Source organism: Leguminivora glycinivorella, chromosome 8 (assembly GCF_023078275.1).
Source record: "Leguminivora glycinivorella isolate SPB_JAAS2020 chromosome 8, LegGlyc_1.1, whole genome shotgun sequence".
In the NCBI taxonomy this organism is placed as follows: Eukaryota; Metazoa; Arthropoda; class Insecta; order Lepidoptera; family Tortricidae; genus Leguminivora; species Leguminivora glycinivorella.
This window is the reverse complement of record NC_062978.1, coordinates 9,619,832-9,635,640: the sequence shown is the minus strand read 5'-3', so window position 1 is coordinate 9,635,640 and position 15,809 is coordinate 9,619,832. Positions and strand designations below refer to the sequence as shown.

General features: G+C 37.0%; 1 protein-coding gene across 1 annotated transcript in view; it reads right to left on the bottom strand.

Moving 5' to 3' along the window:
* Positions 1-384: 384 nt before the first annotated feature.
* The window catches only part of LOC125228480 (low-density lipoprotein receptor-related protein 4), a 36,592-nt gene continuing 21,167 nt past the window's right edge, over positions 385-15,809 (bottom strand). The window contains exons 15-35 of the mRNA XM_048133041.1: positions 15,610-15,773; positions 15,059-15,196; positions 14,604-14,709; positions 14,338-14,488; positions 12,741-12,902; positions 12,311-12,529; positions 12,018-12,207; positions 11,532-11,622; positions 11,114-11,276; positions 10,503-10,636; positions 10,337-10,424; positions 10,142-10,247; positions 9,758-10,061; positions 9,215-9,543; positions 9,018-9,141; positions 8,677-8,771; positions 8,356-8,599; positions 7,436-7,694; positions 6,780-6,968; positions 6,205-6,371; positions 385-5,450 (exon numbers count right to left, since the gene is read on the bottom strand). Coding sequence (XP_047988998.1) covers positions 5,316-5,450; positions 6,205-6,371; positions 6,780-6,968; positions 7,436-7,694; positions 8,356-8,599; positions 8,677-8,771; positions 9,018-9,141; positions 9,215-9,543; positions 9,758-10,061; positions 10,142-10,247; positions 10,337-10,424; positions 10,503-10,636; positions 11,114-11,276; positions 11,532-11,622; positions 12,018-12,207; positions 12,311-12,529; positions 12,741-12,902; positions 14,338-14,488; positions 14,604-14,709; positions 15,059-15,196; positions 15,610-15,773 — 3,558 coding nt within the window. The 3' untranslated portion in view covers positions 385-5,315. The remainder of the gene's footprint in view (positions 5,451-6,204; positions 6,372-6,779; positions 6,969-7,435; positions 7,695-8,355; positions 8,600-8,676; positions 8,772-9,017; positions 9,142-9,214; positions 9,544-9,757; positions 10,062-10,141; positions 10,248-10,336; positions 10,425-10,502; positions 10,637-11,113; positions 11,277-11,531; positions 11,623-12,017; positions 12,208-12,310; positions 12,530-12,740; positions 12,903-14,337; positions 14,489-14,603; positions 14,710-15,058; positions 15,197-15,609; positions 15,774-15,809) is intronic.

The following is a 15,809-nucleotide window of genomic DNA, read 5'->3' as shown; positions in this document are numbered from 1 at the left end:
TCCCCAAATATTTTTGCGTGTTTTTATTTTTTATAAGAAACGACATGCTACTTCATTTTAATATCATGATATCAAGTCAATACACATTTTGAAAACAATAAATTTGTAGGCATCATCAGTATAGTTATGATAGTATTTATAATACGTGGCGCTAAAAAAATGAGGTACGAATCTTAGTATAGCTATAGAGCCTGTAAATCCTATATAAATGATCCTTGGTTCACGTGAAGGTATATCTTATGCAAATTATTATTATGATTTATTCAATAATTTGAAGAATTATATCGGCGACGTATTATAAAGTTCACATTAAAGTAATATGTACCTTCATAGATTGGTAAAATAGCTTTGTTAGGTTTCAAGGTGAAAAATAAAACACGAATAGTTCGAATAAATTCTATTTTTTAATGTTCAATATAATAAATCTGACGACTTTGGACCCAGGAGGCACTGGTGCCCAAGCCGTATTTTTTTTTACCTAAAGTTAAACCTAAACACATGAATTTGGCCGAATCGACAAACATAATACTGAATTTTGGCACGAAAAGTGTTGGGACAAGTGAAGTTTACATTATCCCTGAGCTTAAAATCTGTGCACGTAAATGGCCTAGTCTCACGGTGGAATAAACTTATACAAATATTAGAATTTTAATAAAAGTAACCGCCATCTTTAGTTCTTCATTCTATAGCTTTCCAAGCATCTATCACAGCACTCTATAGGTATTATACTCTTTCCCTTAACTACACGTAAAATCATCTTAGTAACAATCACAAAAAAATCAAAATTAAAATTTAAAACATACTATAGGTATGCATAACCAGCATAAAATTATTTCTAAAGTTATTTATAGATGTGGGAATTATCTCATGTGTTGCGCCTTAAACCTATGAGTATGCTGAATGTCCAACTTTTTTAGAACAAATTTTCGCCATTGAGAAAGCTTAGCTCTCGTTCTTAAATAAATCAGACTGTCTAGACGACTTTCTTTTTTAAATATAAGAGACATTCTTTCAATAAGATTACTTTTAAAGTGGTGTTAATATCTTCACTTAAACTTCTAGCAAACAATCGGGGGCGGAATGTATCGTTAATTAATAAATATATCACAAAGTAACGGCGTTAGTGCGTTTTCAAATTATCCGATCCGATATCGGATGTAGGACTGATCTCCTATACATTAAAGGCGCCATCTTTGATTCTTGCCTTTGAAATCCGTCCTACATCCGATACCGGATCGGATAATGTGAAAATGGTTTTATTGGTGGTACAGTCAGCAGCGGTAGTAGTGGCTGTAGAAGAGTGCTCAAAAATGTTTTTATGGAACTCATTCCTCTTGATCGTTCGAAACTAGATGAGAAAGTTACATTTCATCCACGAGAGTGGTAGTTTGATGGTAATTGGCTGCCAAGTGAATATCTGAAACCTTTGCTTTTCGAGCCACTCGCTATGCTCGTGGATCATATCTGGAAATTCCGATTTGCAACAATTTTGCCATCTGAGCATTTCTTCCACTAAGTTTGTACCTACTTCTGGCGCTGTCTGTACCTTAACATAACCATCGATGACCCCTTGTAACGAGAAATCTTCTCATAAACAATTATTATTTCGGTATTGTAATAGTTGACTTTTACTTATTTCTAAGAGATACGAAAATGTACACATAAACATATTTAACAATTGTTTGAGTAAAAACGTAAATGCATCACTTAGTGCTTCGTAACTTTATTTTGCCTCTCTGAAACCATCTGTTCATTTAGTTACCATCCTAATCCTATCTTAGATTAAAACACCCTGTGATACTTTATGTGTTACATTTTTGCGCGATGTCACGACGTAAATGCACAATTAAAAGATAGCGAAAAACATCATTTTGATTCGTTCACCTGGTTTACCCGATTGGAGGAACTAACGTTGATTTTTGAAATATTTTTTTAAACCTTGTAATATTCGTCAAAAAGAAATTATAACTGGAAGAAAGAAGTTTTAGAATTTTAAAATTGTATATGTTGCCTGTTTAAACAGATGTTTCTGACTTCCGAAAATGCCCTATTCAAGACAAATTTGTCTCTGGCAAGTCAGGCATATAAAAAAAACGGCTTCATTTAAAATACCAAAGTGAATTTTTGAATTGACATTTGGATATAAGGTAAGTTCCATTTTGCATATACTCACTTTTATGTTTTCCATTTTATTTAAGATTTAAACTTTAACCAAGTATTTTTCTGAACTGAGATTACATTCCTCCGTAGGATTATTTACGGTAATATAATTGTGTGGGTACTAAGTTTGAGAAGCCAAAACTGCGCCATGCTAGCATAACCTAGCATACCGCAAACTAAAAGTCTGTTATTTACAATGTAATGTAACATACGTCATCAACTCATGATTAAAACTAATTATTTACACTGATATATTATTGTCACCATATTTATTTTGGTGAAATTTATCTCTATAACATATATAACACCCTTTTATTTTTGCTTGGAAAATATTAAACAGAAAATAAAATTAAGTATAATATTTACCTAAGTATAACAATTTAATACATTCATAGTGTTTCAAAGTCACATATAGACATAGGTATGTAAAAGTATGCTGTCAATACCATTTCTAAATATGTATAAACAGCTACCCGTGTCTAAAGTAGTCGGGTGCATACGCTAGTACTTAACTATACTAGCACCCGCCCCTATGGACACATATATCCATATGACACCACTTATACCTACTGAATTAATTAATCTATGACTTTATAAAGTTTCATGAGCCTCAGCCCTGAGCCCGGGTGAGACGTGAAACTAGTACAAAATACATTTATTATTTAAATGTCTAGGAGTATTTTTCATACATACCACTCAGATGTACCTTTCCCAAAAAGCATTTTTTCGAGAAAACTACAATCTATCATCGATAATTCCAAAGGAGTTTTAAAGATATTTGTGCCATTATCTGGATAAAGGGACCTTATTGTCGATGGCGCTTACGGCGTTATGAGCGATGTTCGTGTACAAATACGACGCTGCGGGACGTAAGCGCCATCGACAATAAGGTCCCTTTATCCAGATAACGTCACATTTTACAGTTTGCACCCACCATGATAAAGATTGACACGTAAACTAGTAATCATTAAAATATCAGGTGTCCGACTTGTTATTAAAAATGAGATTATCAAACGTGTTATCAAAATAGAAAGGACGAATATATCCTTATATTTCATATTAACATATAATGGTTACAAAGTAATCGTCATATCACTTACCTCTCCTACATTTTAAGTAGGTTTGCGTGTATCAATACTTAATTTACTTATGTACAAATTTAGCCTTTGGCTTGTAAGTCATTCATATGCTAAACACTTATTCCTATTTGTAAATTATAACAATATGTTTATCTTTTCGCTACAAGGATGTTATTTTTATTACACTATATGTATTATGTAATAAATCTGACGGAATAACGTTGAATTTTACCTTAATTTAAATTGTTGCTGGCGATTTAGAAGTGATTGGTAGAGCAACTTGGATTAACGCAGTAATACTGCAGAAATTAGTTCTAGTTTGTGACAGAGATACTACGATTACTACAAATGATTTTGGAGTGGCGGGGTAAACAAGCGAGCTCTTACAATTAATAATAAATTCGAGGAATTTCATTTTGCAACATAGGTACGTACGGTAATTATATTAATTATAATAAACGTTATAGTTTTGTCAAATCAAATTAAAAAAAACCGCCAGTCCTTCACAAACTAGAAATAACCAAGGTGTCAACACTAAATATACAACAGTAACATGAATTTTCAATAAGTAAGCATTTATAATTGTTCTTTATTTGTTTATGTTTTCAGAAGCTGCAATTGACAAATATTTCCATATAGCCAGCGGCAGTAGGGACCTATGCACTATTTACGTTCACATTCCAATACAATCCTGGATCTAATGAACCTAATATTTTTGCTGCCATACTTATTATTGTGTTGATAATCTTGACGATATTTTTAAATAATTTACACCGTACAAATACACGTTGCGGCGGCGTTCTGGAACGCAAGATGCCTGGCCAACATGTAAATAGTTACGCTCCTTAGAAAACGACACGCTAATGTCTCTATCGCATTAAGATGGAAGAGAGAGAGAGAGCGACTAAGCAACACAACGAAGCGTAGCCATTGACATGTAAGGTAGGCACGTAAGACCGGCTAGTCAACAAAACCCTATCATATCCTACAGCATGTTTATTCATAAATAACTAAAACAATCCACAAAAATATACCTTTAAACAAAACAATTGCAATTATCCAGACACGCAATCCAAATACTGAAAGCGTACAAAGTTCGATGATAACAAACGATTTTATAGAACTACCTAACCATAAATTTCTAGTACCTAAATATGTTAACATTCGAACACTTTGATTCATCGGTAAGGTAAATTTGTTGTGCACCGTACCTATTAAAGCGACGTGACAATATAATACAAATGGCCAGCCGGTAAGTAAAGTTCTAATCTATTGTGCTTCAAATGTACTTGATATCATTCTTTAGGTTTTTATAGTACTTTCAATTAATTAATTTTGTTAACATTATGGTGTTCAATTCACTTAATTAAAGGTACATTGGAGAGCCAGATAACTTTTTAGAGCACTTACTCATAGAGAGGTGAACAGACGCGAACATGATGTTATGAAGGAATTCAATGTCATGAACAAAGCAACATATTTTTTTGGATACAACTAAATGGAAGGAAATTATTTGTAGTTATAAACTGTTAATTACTATCTAAAATGTACCATGGAAGCTCGGAATAAATGAATAGGTACTTAATGGTTTCGATTTCAAATATTTTTGTCGCGAAATATTTCGTAGATATGTAGGTATATTGCAACATATCTAGCCGAATATTATATCATATGAGCACTTTTGAGCACGTGACCAGCTTTTGAGCATTTCATGCAATTCCATTTTAGAATTGATCACTTCATAGTTTTGTTTTGACGTTACTTATTGTGGCGTGGCCAGCCAATCATTTCATCGATGACAATGCCATTATGAAATGACCAATTTAAAGGCGTACCATCGCGGAAAGATTTGCCTTCGTATGGTTACAGAAACGTACAAACGTGTCATGCTATTTCAGTCAGTCTTAGTACAAAATATACTGACATTGACTGAACTGGCATGACAAATACGAACGTTTCCGGAAAAATACGAAGGAAACCCTTCTCGCACTGCATCTGAAGCTGTGTCCGATTTTCACCTCTGTTTACCTGTTGCTTCTCTACAGTATGTAATAGATAAAAATGATCATATTCGTCTTAGGCGAAGGAGTGCAATGTGACAGGCTCGAAGTCTTCGTGCGTGGCGGGCCGCGGCGGCTGGCGGTGCGGCGGCGGGGGCGGCGGCGGTAGCAAGCTGGTGCCTTCTGGGATGTACACGTTTGTGACGCGCTCCTGCACAAAAAAGAAAGGTAAGTCATGTACCATTTCTTGTTTAGTTGGATAAATAGGTACCTAGCTTGAGCAATGCCTCATCAACAGTGTGTGGACTTCTGAACCTACGAATTTCAGTCATTTAAAGTCGTCACACCAATTTTCGCTAGCAGTAATACGTTACAAAACGAAGTCCGTCAAAATATCTGACATAATCTTATAGAGCCATTAGGGCTAGTCGCATATGTTTGTGACCGTTTAAGAGTAATATGTGGTGGTCAAAGTTAAAAGTACATGTACCTAACGCTTTTTTTTGAAAATAAAATATAGTTTTTTATTGCATTATTGTACCGTATATGTAGGTAAAAATCTTAGCTAAAGCCCTTCTTGAATGTTTATACATGGCTTATTCGAACTCCGATTCCGATCTTGTTGAGGATGCCTGCCAGTTGTAGTTCAGATTGTGGAAGGAGATGTGACCTCCAGATTCTCGGTGGTTCCCCTTCAGTTCTCGCTCGCTTTTGTTTTTAACCCCCGGCGCAAAAACGACGGGGTGTTATAAGTTTGACATGTCTGTCTGTATGTGTGTCTGTCTGTGGCATCGTAGCTCCCGAACGGATGAACCGATTTCGATTTAGTTTTTTTTGTTTGAAAGCTGAGATAGTCGGGAGTGTTCTTAGCCATGTTTTATGAAAATCGGACCACTATGTCACGGTCGGGGGTTTTTTTTACAACTTTACTCCGTTATTTATTACTTGTACTGTACCAGACTTACCTGGCTTTTGTCGTATTTGAAGATGCCTTGGAACCGGTTAGGTCTGCGCTCAGAGGGCTCGGGCCCGCCAGTGGCGCAGTTGTAGTTCGGGTTGTGGAAAGAGATGTGACCGCCAGATTCTCGGTAGTTCTCCTTCAGTTCGCCGCCGTGCTCCCGTTTTAGTTTTACTGGAATTTAATAAAATATATTTTTAATATTTCAATTCAAACAGTTTAGGTATACTTACGGAACTGTATTTTTTGCACGTACCAACCCACCAACCAAGCATAAATTACATAAGTACAGTGAACTGCAACAGTGCATGGCGAATTAATCAATCAGTTTCGCAGCTCACTGTACATTTTCCGTTACGTTTGTGTTATTGAGTAGCTTATTTAAAACGGATATAATATAAATAGGGCATTATTAACAACAATACTAAGAATACATTTAATGATTCTGCTTCCTCTACGTCTTTCTTGAAACTTCCTAAAAGTGCTAATACTATCACACACACACATTTCTTTCTTACAGCACACATAATTATTTCTTAAACTCACGACGGTATTACTAATAAGTAAAACCTTAAAACTTACCGCACACAATACCCAGGACAACTACAACCAAGATGACGAAGACCAGAATCCCGAAAACAACCAGCAAGATGCCCATGACGCTCGTGTCGGGGACTTGCGTGGGCGCTGGGGGGCGTCGGTCGAAGTCTTCCGGGTCTATGTCGTAGTCAGAGTATGGTCGCACACTTATGTCCACCTTGGGACTTGGGACTGTAAAAAGAAAAAAAGATTCCTTTATCAGCCGTTTTGATATTAGTAAAATATTGTAATGTAGTAATTTTGGGGAAATAAAAAAAAAACTATTGTCAGTACCTAATCTGCGTGTATAACATTTCAGTTATACACAAAAGAACGAAAATAAAACTAAAGAGCCTTGAGCGCCAAAATTAAATGGAAAAACCGGGTGTTTCCTGCAACACGATCAAATAATAAGTCGCTGAAAAATGTTCGTCAGTTTGAGTAGTACAGGCTACAGTTTAATTTATTGCTCGTATAAGAGGAATCACCAGGGATTTTTGATACGGGATTTTGTCACTAAAATACCGGTTGAAAACGGTGACTTGCTTATTATTTTCAGTGACAATTTTCTGAATTCAAACGCGTGAGACTCAAAAATCGGCCCCCAGGTCCTATAACTCATCAAGCAAAAATGTTCAGAGCGTTATCCGAGGCATTACTTGTGTCACAGGGTCTTAAGTCCGCTTCATCCGGACAGGCGCAGATGTAATCGTGTCCCTTGAAAAGGCACAGGTGCGAGCAACCGCCATTATTCTCCTTGCATGGGTTCCACCCGCGCTGTTTCTCTGACGTCACGGCTTTTATCTCCATCGCCATTTCTAAGTCAGTTCGCAGCGCTGTGACGTTCTTTCCTGTCTTCTTGTCGGCTCGCATTACAGACTTTTTGAACCAGTCTGTCCAGTAGATGTAGTCGTTGAACTGAAAATTTTATTTCATTAATGTTTCAATGCAACTTTTAGAATACCTATGGGTACTTATATTGATTATTTTTAACCGATAAGAGAGTGTAATAATTGTGAGAGTAACTGATAATTTTCGTCCCAGTTAATTTCACCAAAAAGCTTTTACTTTTAATATTTGCATTTCTACGCTATGTACCCTTTTTCTGCAAATAAAATATTTCTATTTCTAAAGCAGAAGTTGCGAAGCTCTCGGTTCTCACGGTATCTAAAAGAGTTTTTGCCTTATGATGGTCTTCTCAACAGAAAATATATATATCAGTCTTTTTTGACCTTGGATCAAGTAATGATTCGCTTTGAAGCGCTGGTAGCCTAGCGGTAAGTATGTGCGACTTGCAACCCCGGCTCGTACCAATGAGTTTTTTGGACTTTATGTGCGAAATGTCATTTGATATTTGCCAGTCGCTTTTCGGTGAAGGAAAACATCGTGATGAAACCGGACTAATTCCAATAAGGTCTAGTTTACCCTTCGGGTTGGAAGGTCAGATGGCAGTTGCTTTCGTAAAAGCCTATGCCAAATCTTGGGATTATTTGTCAAAGCTGACCTCAGGCTGGAATGAGCCGTGGCAAATGCCGGGATAACGCAAGGAAGATGATGATCAAGTAATGATTCGCCTCACCTGTGTCATACCAAAGGGATGTTTAGCATCTGGTATCAACTGCACTCTGTGGTTACCGTGCAAATCTGACGTATCGATTCTGTCCTTCAAAGCGTCGGTCCAGTACAATCGCCGATCCTTAAAATCTATTGTGATGCCGTTGGGGAACCCTAGGTCTTTATTTACGATCACAGTTCTCTGGGTGCCGTCCAAGTAAGCTCGTTGAATGCTAGGATGTTCGCCCCAGTCGCTCCAGTACAAGTAACTGAAAATATAGTAACAGATTAGTTTTTCTATTAAAAAAACCGGTATATTTTTATTTTACTTTGAATTGATCCTTACCCTTTAGCGGGGAATAATGCTATCGCTCTTGGTTCTGTAAGGTCATTAATCAAGATTTTTCGACAGGAACCATCCAATCTTGCTACTTCGATCACCTGCAACCAAACATAATTATGCTTTAACAAATAAGTTAAGACTTAAGACTTACGACACAAATCAGTTTCTCCATTAAAGTATTATTTCAAAATGAAGTAAAAATTATTTTTATCAAATATCTGTGTTCTTCGCACAAATAAACGCCTCTACCAGCATTCGAACCTAGGCTCAGAACCATCTGTTACATATGCAGGGTACTAATAGACTAGTCCAAACCGGTAGTCAAAAGAGAATAAATGACGTGCCTTATACTCATTGTCCGTCCAGTAAATATTGTCGGCTATCCAATCGACGCCTAGACCATTGGGTGTTTCCAATCTTTTCTTTACTACTACTTTCGTATCACTCATGTTCAGCATATTAATAGATCTGAAACAGAAGTATGACATTATTTTCTAATTCCCAAGTATGATAAATTAGACTCAAGGTGAGTTATACAAACCTTATAACGTTCTTTTCTACATCAGTAAAGAATATTAGTTTTCTGTCCCAATGAAAATCAACTGCAATAGAATTCTGGACGTCTTTGACTGGAAGCGTAACGTCCCACTGTTCTGGAGTGTCCAACGATATGAACGCAACGCTTCCTCTTGTCGCGAACACGAGGAAATTGTCTGGGTGTTTCTTACACTTCTTTGGGTGTTGTTCTGTTTGGTTTTCGAATAAGATACCGGTGGGGCAAGCGCAGGAATATCCTTCCGGTGAACGGAGACACAGGTGGGAACAACCTCCATTGTTGGGACCGCATGAGCTTTTCATGAGATGTTCACTCTGCAAATATAGGGAAACTTAAGTACTATCGAGTTTATAGTCTGTCTTAGCTAAATAGTAAGGATATATTTGTCGTTGTTACGTTAAACTCATGCGAACTATCTATATCGACTTTTGAATGACTCACTGTTATTTTCATTAGACTTATATTGACCGGGATATCTATATGGTCTAAAGTCTATTTTCCATACGCCAATCCACAAGTTAAACTCACCTGAACTGCTCGAATATCCATTAAACCTTTCAAGTTCTCTCTAATCATGATCGAATCATTCCCATTTGTCTTATTAGCTCTATGCAATGCTTCCGTTTTCCAGTCCGTCCAGTAAATATACGGACCTACGATCACGATGCCGTAGGGATATTGAACTTTATACAGAATGGTGCGTCGGTCGTTACCACTGAAGTCGGAAGTCTGAATGGTATAGACTTTAGCGTCGTTCCAATAGAGACGACCTTCCACACGATCGACGGCTAAGCCGTTCGGCCATTTAATGTCGTTGTCGACAATAACACGCCTAAAATGAAATAAAAGTTGATATTTTTTTTTATGAATACATAATTTTTTTTACACGAAAATAGTTGTTTGTGGTCTTACCTGTTTTTGCCATCCATATCCGCTCTTTCAATTTTAGCTGATGTGCCCCAGTCCGACCAAAACATATATCCCAGATTATAGTGTAAAGCAATTGCTCTTGGAGAATCTGTAGACAACGTTAAAGTTGTGTTAAATAGGTATGCAGGTAAATAGTATTTGTTTGTAGCGTTAGTTACATTTTAATGGAAAACTTACCTAGCCCAGTCCACACTAGAACCTTTCTATTGCTTCCATCTAACTCAGCGACCTCTATACTGTTACGACCGCCATCAGTCCAATAAATCTGTAACAAAGAATAAGCATAATTAAGAATATGCACTTTTAGAAATTCCTCTTAAAATATATTTTCCATGTAACTCGCCTTCCTGCCGCTGGAATCAATCGCGATACCATCTGCTGTATGAAGACCTTTGCCAATAATTGTTTCGATATTCTCGCCCACTTTATTAGAACGTTGGATTTTCCTCTCCGCGGTGTCAGTCCAGTATATGAGACCTGTTTATATAAATACAATGTTTATGTAAGGATGCTGATACGCAATAATGTGTCATCCTACATGCATTTCGCAATAAGATGTCAACTCAAAAATTTGACGACTAAAGTTGACATTTTATTGCAAAATTCATGCGGGATCACATTATTGCGTATCAGTATCCCTAAATTCTAAATCATACTCGTGTATATACGTAATTCAAGAAAACACAAGACGATATTATGTAAACTTAATGCCTAAATCAATATGAATTCAGCAATATCATCAATAAATAAATAAGAGGAGATTTAGTAGTAAGTTCAGGTGGTTGGGAAACCGTGGGTTTAAATATGGTTATTATTAAGGCCCACTTGCACCAATCGCTTAACTCAGGGTTAGTGGGCTGTCATCTGTCAAATTCCGTATAAAATGGTGGGTTAACCCTCGATTTCTGTTGGTGCAAGTGGCCCTAACAGGTTTATAATTTTATGAACAAATACCAGTCTTTTGGTCAACATCCACTCCAAGCGCGTTCTTCAGCGGTGGCAAGGGCAGCACAACGTCTATCTGGTACGGCACGTCCAGCGAAATCACGCGGATGTCGGTTCGGTGGGCAAAGATAAGGAAGTTTATTGGGCCGTTGGTGCAGGTTTTACCGTCCTTCTGCAATTAAATTAAAATCATTTCGTTAAATACACAACATATGTGTTAAGAATGATTACAAATTAATTAACTTTAGGATACAATTTCAAACTTTAGCTACTTATCTCCGAAGACTGATCTGCACGCTTAGGTGCAGTTTTTTAATGCGATAAACGCTTTGCGTTTGTCAGTACGTACAGAGCAAATGTTATTCTTATCCCAATAAGCTCTAATATTACCTAAAACAAATAATTTATTCGGAAATATTATACTTACGCTTAATTTAATTCCAATGGGACAAGCGCACGAACGACCCCTTGGCTTGAGCAAGCATAAATGAGAGCAGCCTCCATTGTTTTTGGTGCAGCTGTTAAAAAATAAAAGTGTTTATAACTGTGGATTTCGGTTGAATTGGGGTTAAAGACATTTTTATAAATAGGTACCTACTTAAAAAAAACAACACATCTGATGGTTCCGTAGCTTACACGATATGATATAAAGAAAGCTATACATTCATATCAAGGTTAGTGACAGTTACTTTATTTTAATAAAAATATATATTTTGCCAAAAATGGCATGCTGGTTAGGTTGTAGTATTAGAGTGAAATGCCGCGAAACAGGGACAGACGGACATGACGAAAATATTAAGATTTGACCTTTGCCACTTTAGCCACTTACAGCGCGCCAGAAAGCATACCTACATGTCAAAACATGTAATAATTTTTTCTCTAACTATGCATTTTTACTCAAATAGGTACTTACTGATTAGCTTCGCTGATCCTTTCCTTATGGAAAACCCTGACGTCCATGATACCAGCAACGCCAGATCCAAGGGTTCTTCTGTTGTTTCCAGTGAGCTTATTAGCAGCTTGTATGGACTGTGTGTCCCAATCTGTCCAAAACACCTCATTCCCGTATAAGTCCAGTCCGAACGGATGGGAAAGGTCTTGCCCTGTTAAATACAGATTGTTGATTGATAGCTTTGTTTCAAATAGGTACTTATTTCATTCAGCATGAAAAGACACAATAGAGTAAAGTAGAAAGCGTTCCCTTACCTATCAAAACAGTTCTTCCAGTGCCATCGAAACGAGCATATTGAATGGTTTTATTGCCTCCGTCTGTCCAGTAGATGCGCTGTCGTTCAAGGTCCAACGCTAAACCATTGGGCCATACCATGTCGTTGCCGGTGATTATACGTTGCCTGTTCCCGCCGTCCATGTCCGCGCGTTCAATGCAGGGGCTCAGACCCCAGTCCGACCAATACATCACCCCTCCTGGAAAATCATGACCATTAAGAAAAGGAACTCGATAAGATGGAATATATAGACACAAACTATTCACTTCCTGTCTTTATCAATAGATCAGCTCGATAGCAAATACCTACTTTAAGTTTCTCTCATACATTTTCATCTGGATACATACATATACAATGTTAAACATTTAAAAGTTTAACACAGTTCTAATGAATATCGAAGGGATTCTTACCTTTAGGATCCAGTACGATATCTCTCGGCTTGTCAATTTTATCCCACGCCAAAAGCGTTCTCATGCTGCCGTTAGCATTCGCTACCTCAATTCGGTTAGTTCCAGCGTCTGTCCAATATAACTTGTCAGTTAACCAGTCATATGCCAAGCCACAAGGAGAAACTGAAAACAAAATAGCCATTTAATACATTACATTTCATTAAAGTGTCAAAAGAGACTACGTGTCGGCTTCGGCTCTGCACAGACCTCCCAAAGGGAGAGGGAAAAGGGAAAGAGGAACACTATTGTTCCGTGATGGGAAAAACATTAAACCTAGAGACCGAAATATTAAACATTACGGGTAAAGCTGATACCTATAGAAAGGTGGGGATACATATATTTAGCCTGCGTTTTGAAGAATTAGTATTAGATAATATTCACACATTGTATAGTTTGACCAGTGATTACTCAGGGAGTACATCTGAACGTCTGCCAGGTGTACCCTTGTTTCGCCGACAAACTTTTCATCGAATATCATTTCATCGACAACAAATCATCGAAAGTTTAGTTCGAGTAAAATTGTTTCGAGTAATTTTGTTTCAACTACTATTTATTTGAAATTTTCTTAGTTATTATAAATATTATTCAACGAATATTGTTTCATCGCTGATTCGTTTCAAAGTACTTCAAATAGCAGAACTATAAAACATCGCAATTCATTTATTCGACGTATTATTACAATACTTTCTCATTTGTCGTACTACACGTTAATAGATGTTTATATTCTAGGAAACTTCAAATTGTCGATTATCGTGGCACATCACATATTTACGTCCATAATTAAACTATGACCATTGGCTTAAATCCTAGAGTAGGTTTAGGTTAGGTTATAACTGTGGCCACACACAAAAACGACCGGCTTACAGAGTAGGTTTAGGTTAGGTTAAAACTGTGATCACACAGAAACAAACGGCTTACCGAGTAGGTTTAGGTTAGGTTAGAACTGCGTCCTACACTACAACCAATGGCTTTTAAATTAGGTTTAGGTTAGGTTAGAACTGTGACCACACACAAAAACGACCAGCTTACAGAGTAGGTTTAGGTTAGGTTAGAACTGCGACCTACACTACATCCAATGGCTTTTAAATTAGGTTTAGGTTAGGTTATAACTGACCACACACAAAAACGACCAGCTTACCGAGTAGGTTTGGGTTAGGTTAGAACTGTGACAAAACAAACAGTTTACAAATTGTACAATTTTAGAAAGAATCATAATTTAAATATTATTATGCGTAATGAATTGTATTTAATGTAAAACAAAATGAAATGAAAAAAACACGAAATGAAATACCACGATGTAAAGTATACTCGGAATAAGTTATCTACGAAATAAAAGTCTACGGTTTGATTTTACTTGTGTCGATTGTTCTATGATATGAACTGTCGATGAAATGAAATTATTTGAAACGTTGTCTTTGAAATAATATTCGAACAAGTGTCTGTCGACGATTCAAGGGTAAACCCGTCTGCCAAGTTACACCAGTTTGACAGGACTGGCTTCCCTCGAAGGCAACTGACCCAGATAGATTATATTAGATAATATTAAATCATTACTTACTTAAATTCGAGCCGACAACAACCGTCTGATTGGACCCATCCAAATAAGCTCGATTGATTGTATCTTTATCAACATCGGTCCAGAATATTGAATTGCTGTTATGATCCCAGTCCAAAGCCATCGCCGATTTGATATGGTCCACCGGTATGACCTGATCCGAAGCCAATATTTCAAGTTTTTAATTAGTCAGTGTATAAGGAAAATAATAAAGCGTATAGATTACAAAAGTAGCTAAATTAGAAAATTTAAATAATTGGAGAATTTACCATGTCTAAGGAATACATTTGCTTGCGTGGGTATAATTGTTTTAATCTGATATCTTTCTTTTGGGCATACAGTATAAGTTTTTCCGGAGACTCTTCGCACGTTCGTCTGAAAGGTTAAAATTAAAATTGTCACGGAGGTATTGTGAATATCCACGCTTAATATTACAAATAAGAAAGTGTGTGTGTCGGTTTGCTTGTCGGGTTTTCATGGCAAAACGGAGCGCCGAATTGACGTGATTTTAAGTGGAGTGTTGAAGGGATGGAGAGTGACATAGCCTACTTTCTACCTCTTTCTAATCCTCCACTTCCCTAAAATGGGGGTGGAAATTTCTATGGAGCATTCCGCAATTTTCGAATTTAACGCGAGCGGGCAAAAGCTAGTACATATTTGAAATGTAAAAAGTTAGTTTAGCTTAATTTTTTGACTAATTGTAACAACCACTCGCGGCACGTACCCGTCAGAATTCAAATTGAAGCCCACGGGGCATCGGCACGAGTAGCCATTGCTGTTGGGGAGGCACAGATGAGAGCACCCGCCATTATTTCGACCGCAACGGTTCTTATACGTCCTCAGTTGGCGCAACGGGTGATAACTGTAAAAAAATACAACAACATACATATTTATACATACCTACATTATAATTAATATTGGCAACGTGCATGAAGAAGTGACGCGGTTTGTGACAAATACACGTCTCTTCTTACTCCTATCATTATTCCATGTTATGTGGGATTGGCACAACTTGTCTTTCACTTCCATTCTTCTTCATCTCTCGTCACCTTAACACTTCTTTTTTAACACAGATATATATCTGTTATCTTATGGAACGTCAAACATTAATGCTAATGTTGCCGTTTTAGCCGTTGAAACTAATCCGTAAGATTTAACATAGAAAAGCCTACAAAATGAGATCAGCTCCAGTCGTTTACCTAGCGATATTATACTTTATTTACGAGCTTACAACATTTAATTTGAAAGTATCAATAACATATAATTTATTCATACCTATGAATATCAATAGGAGCATTTAATCCAGCGTGGACAGTTTGTATTCCCCTTCCAGTCCTCTTATTGACGGTGGATATACTCTTTGTGTGCCAGTCCGTCCAATAAATTGCGTCTTCAAACATCGTCAGTGCAAATGGATGGGGCAATCCTTTGTTCGTGATCTGTACAAATACAACAAATATGTTTGTGTAAAGAAT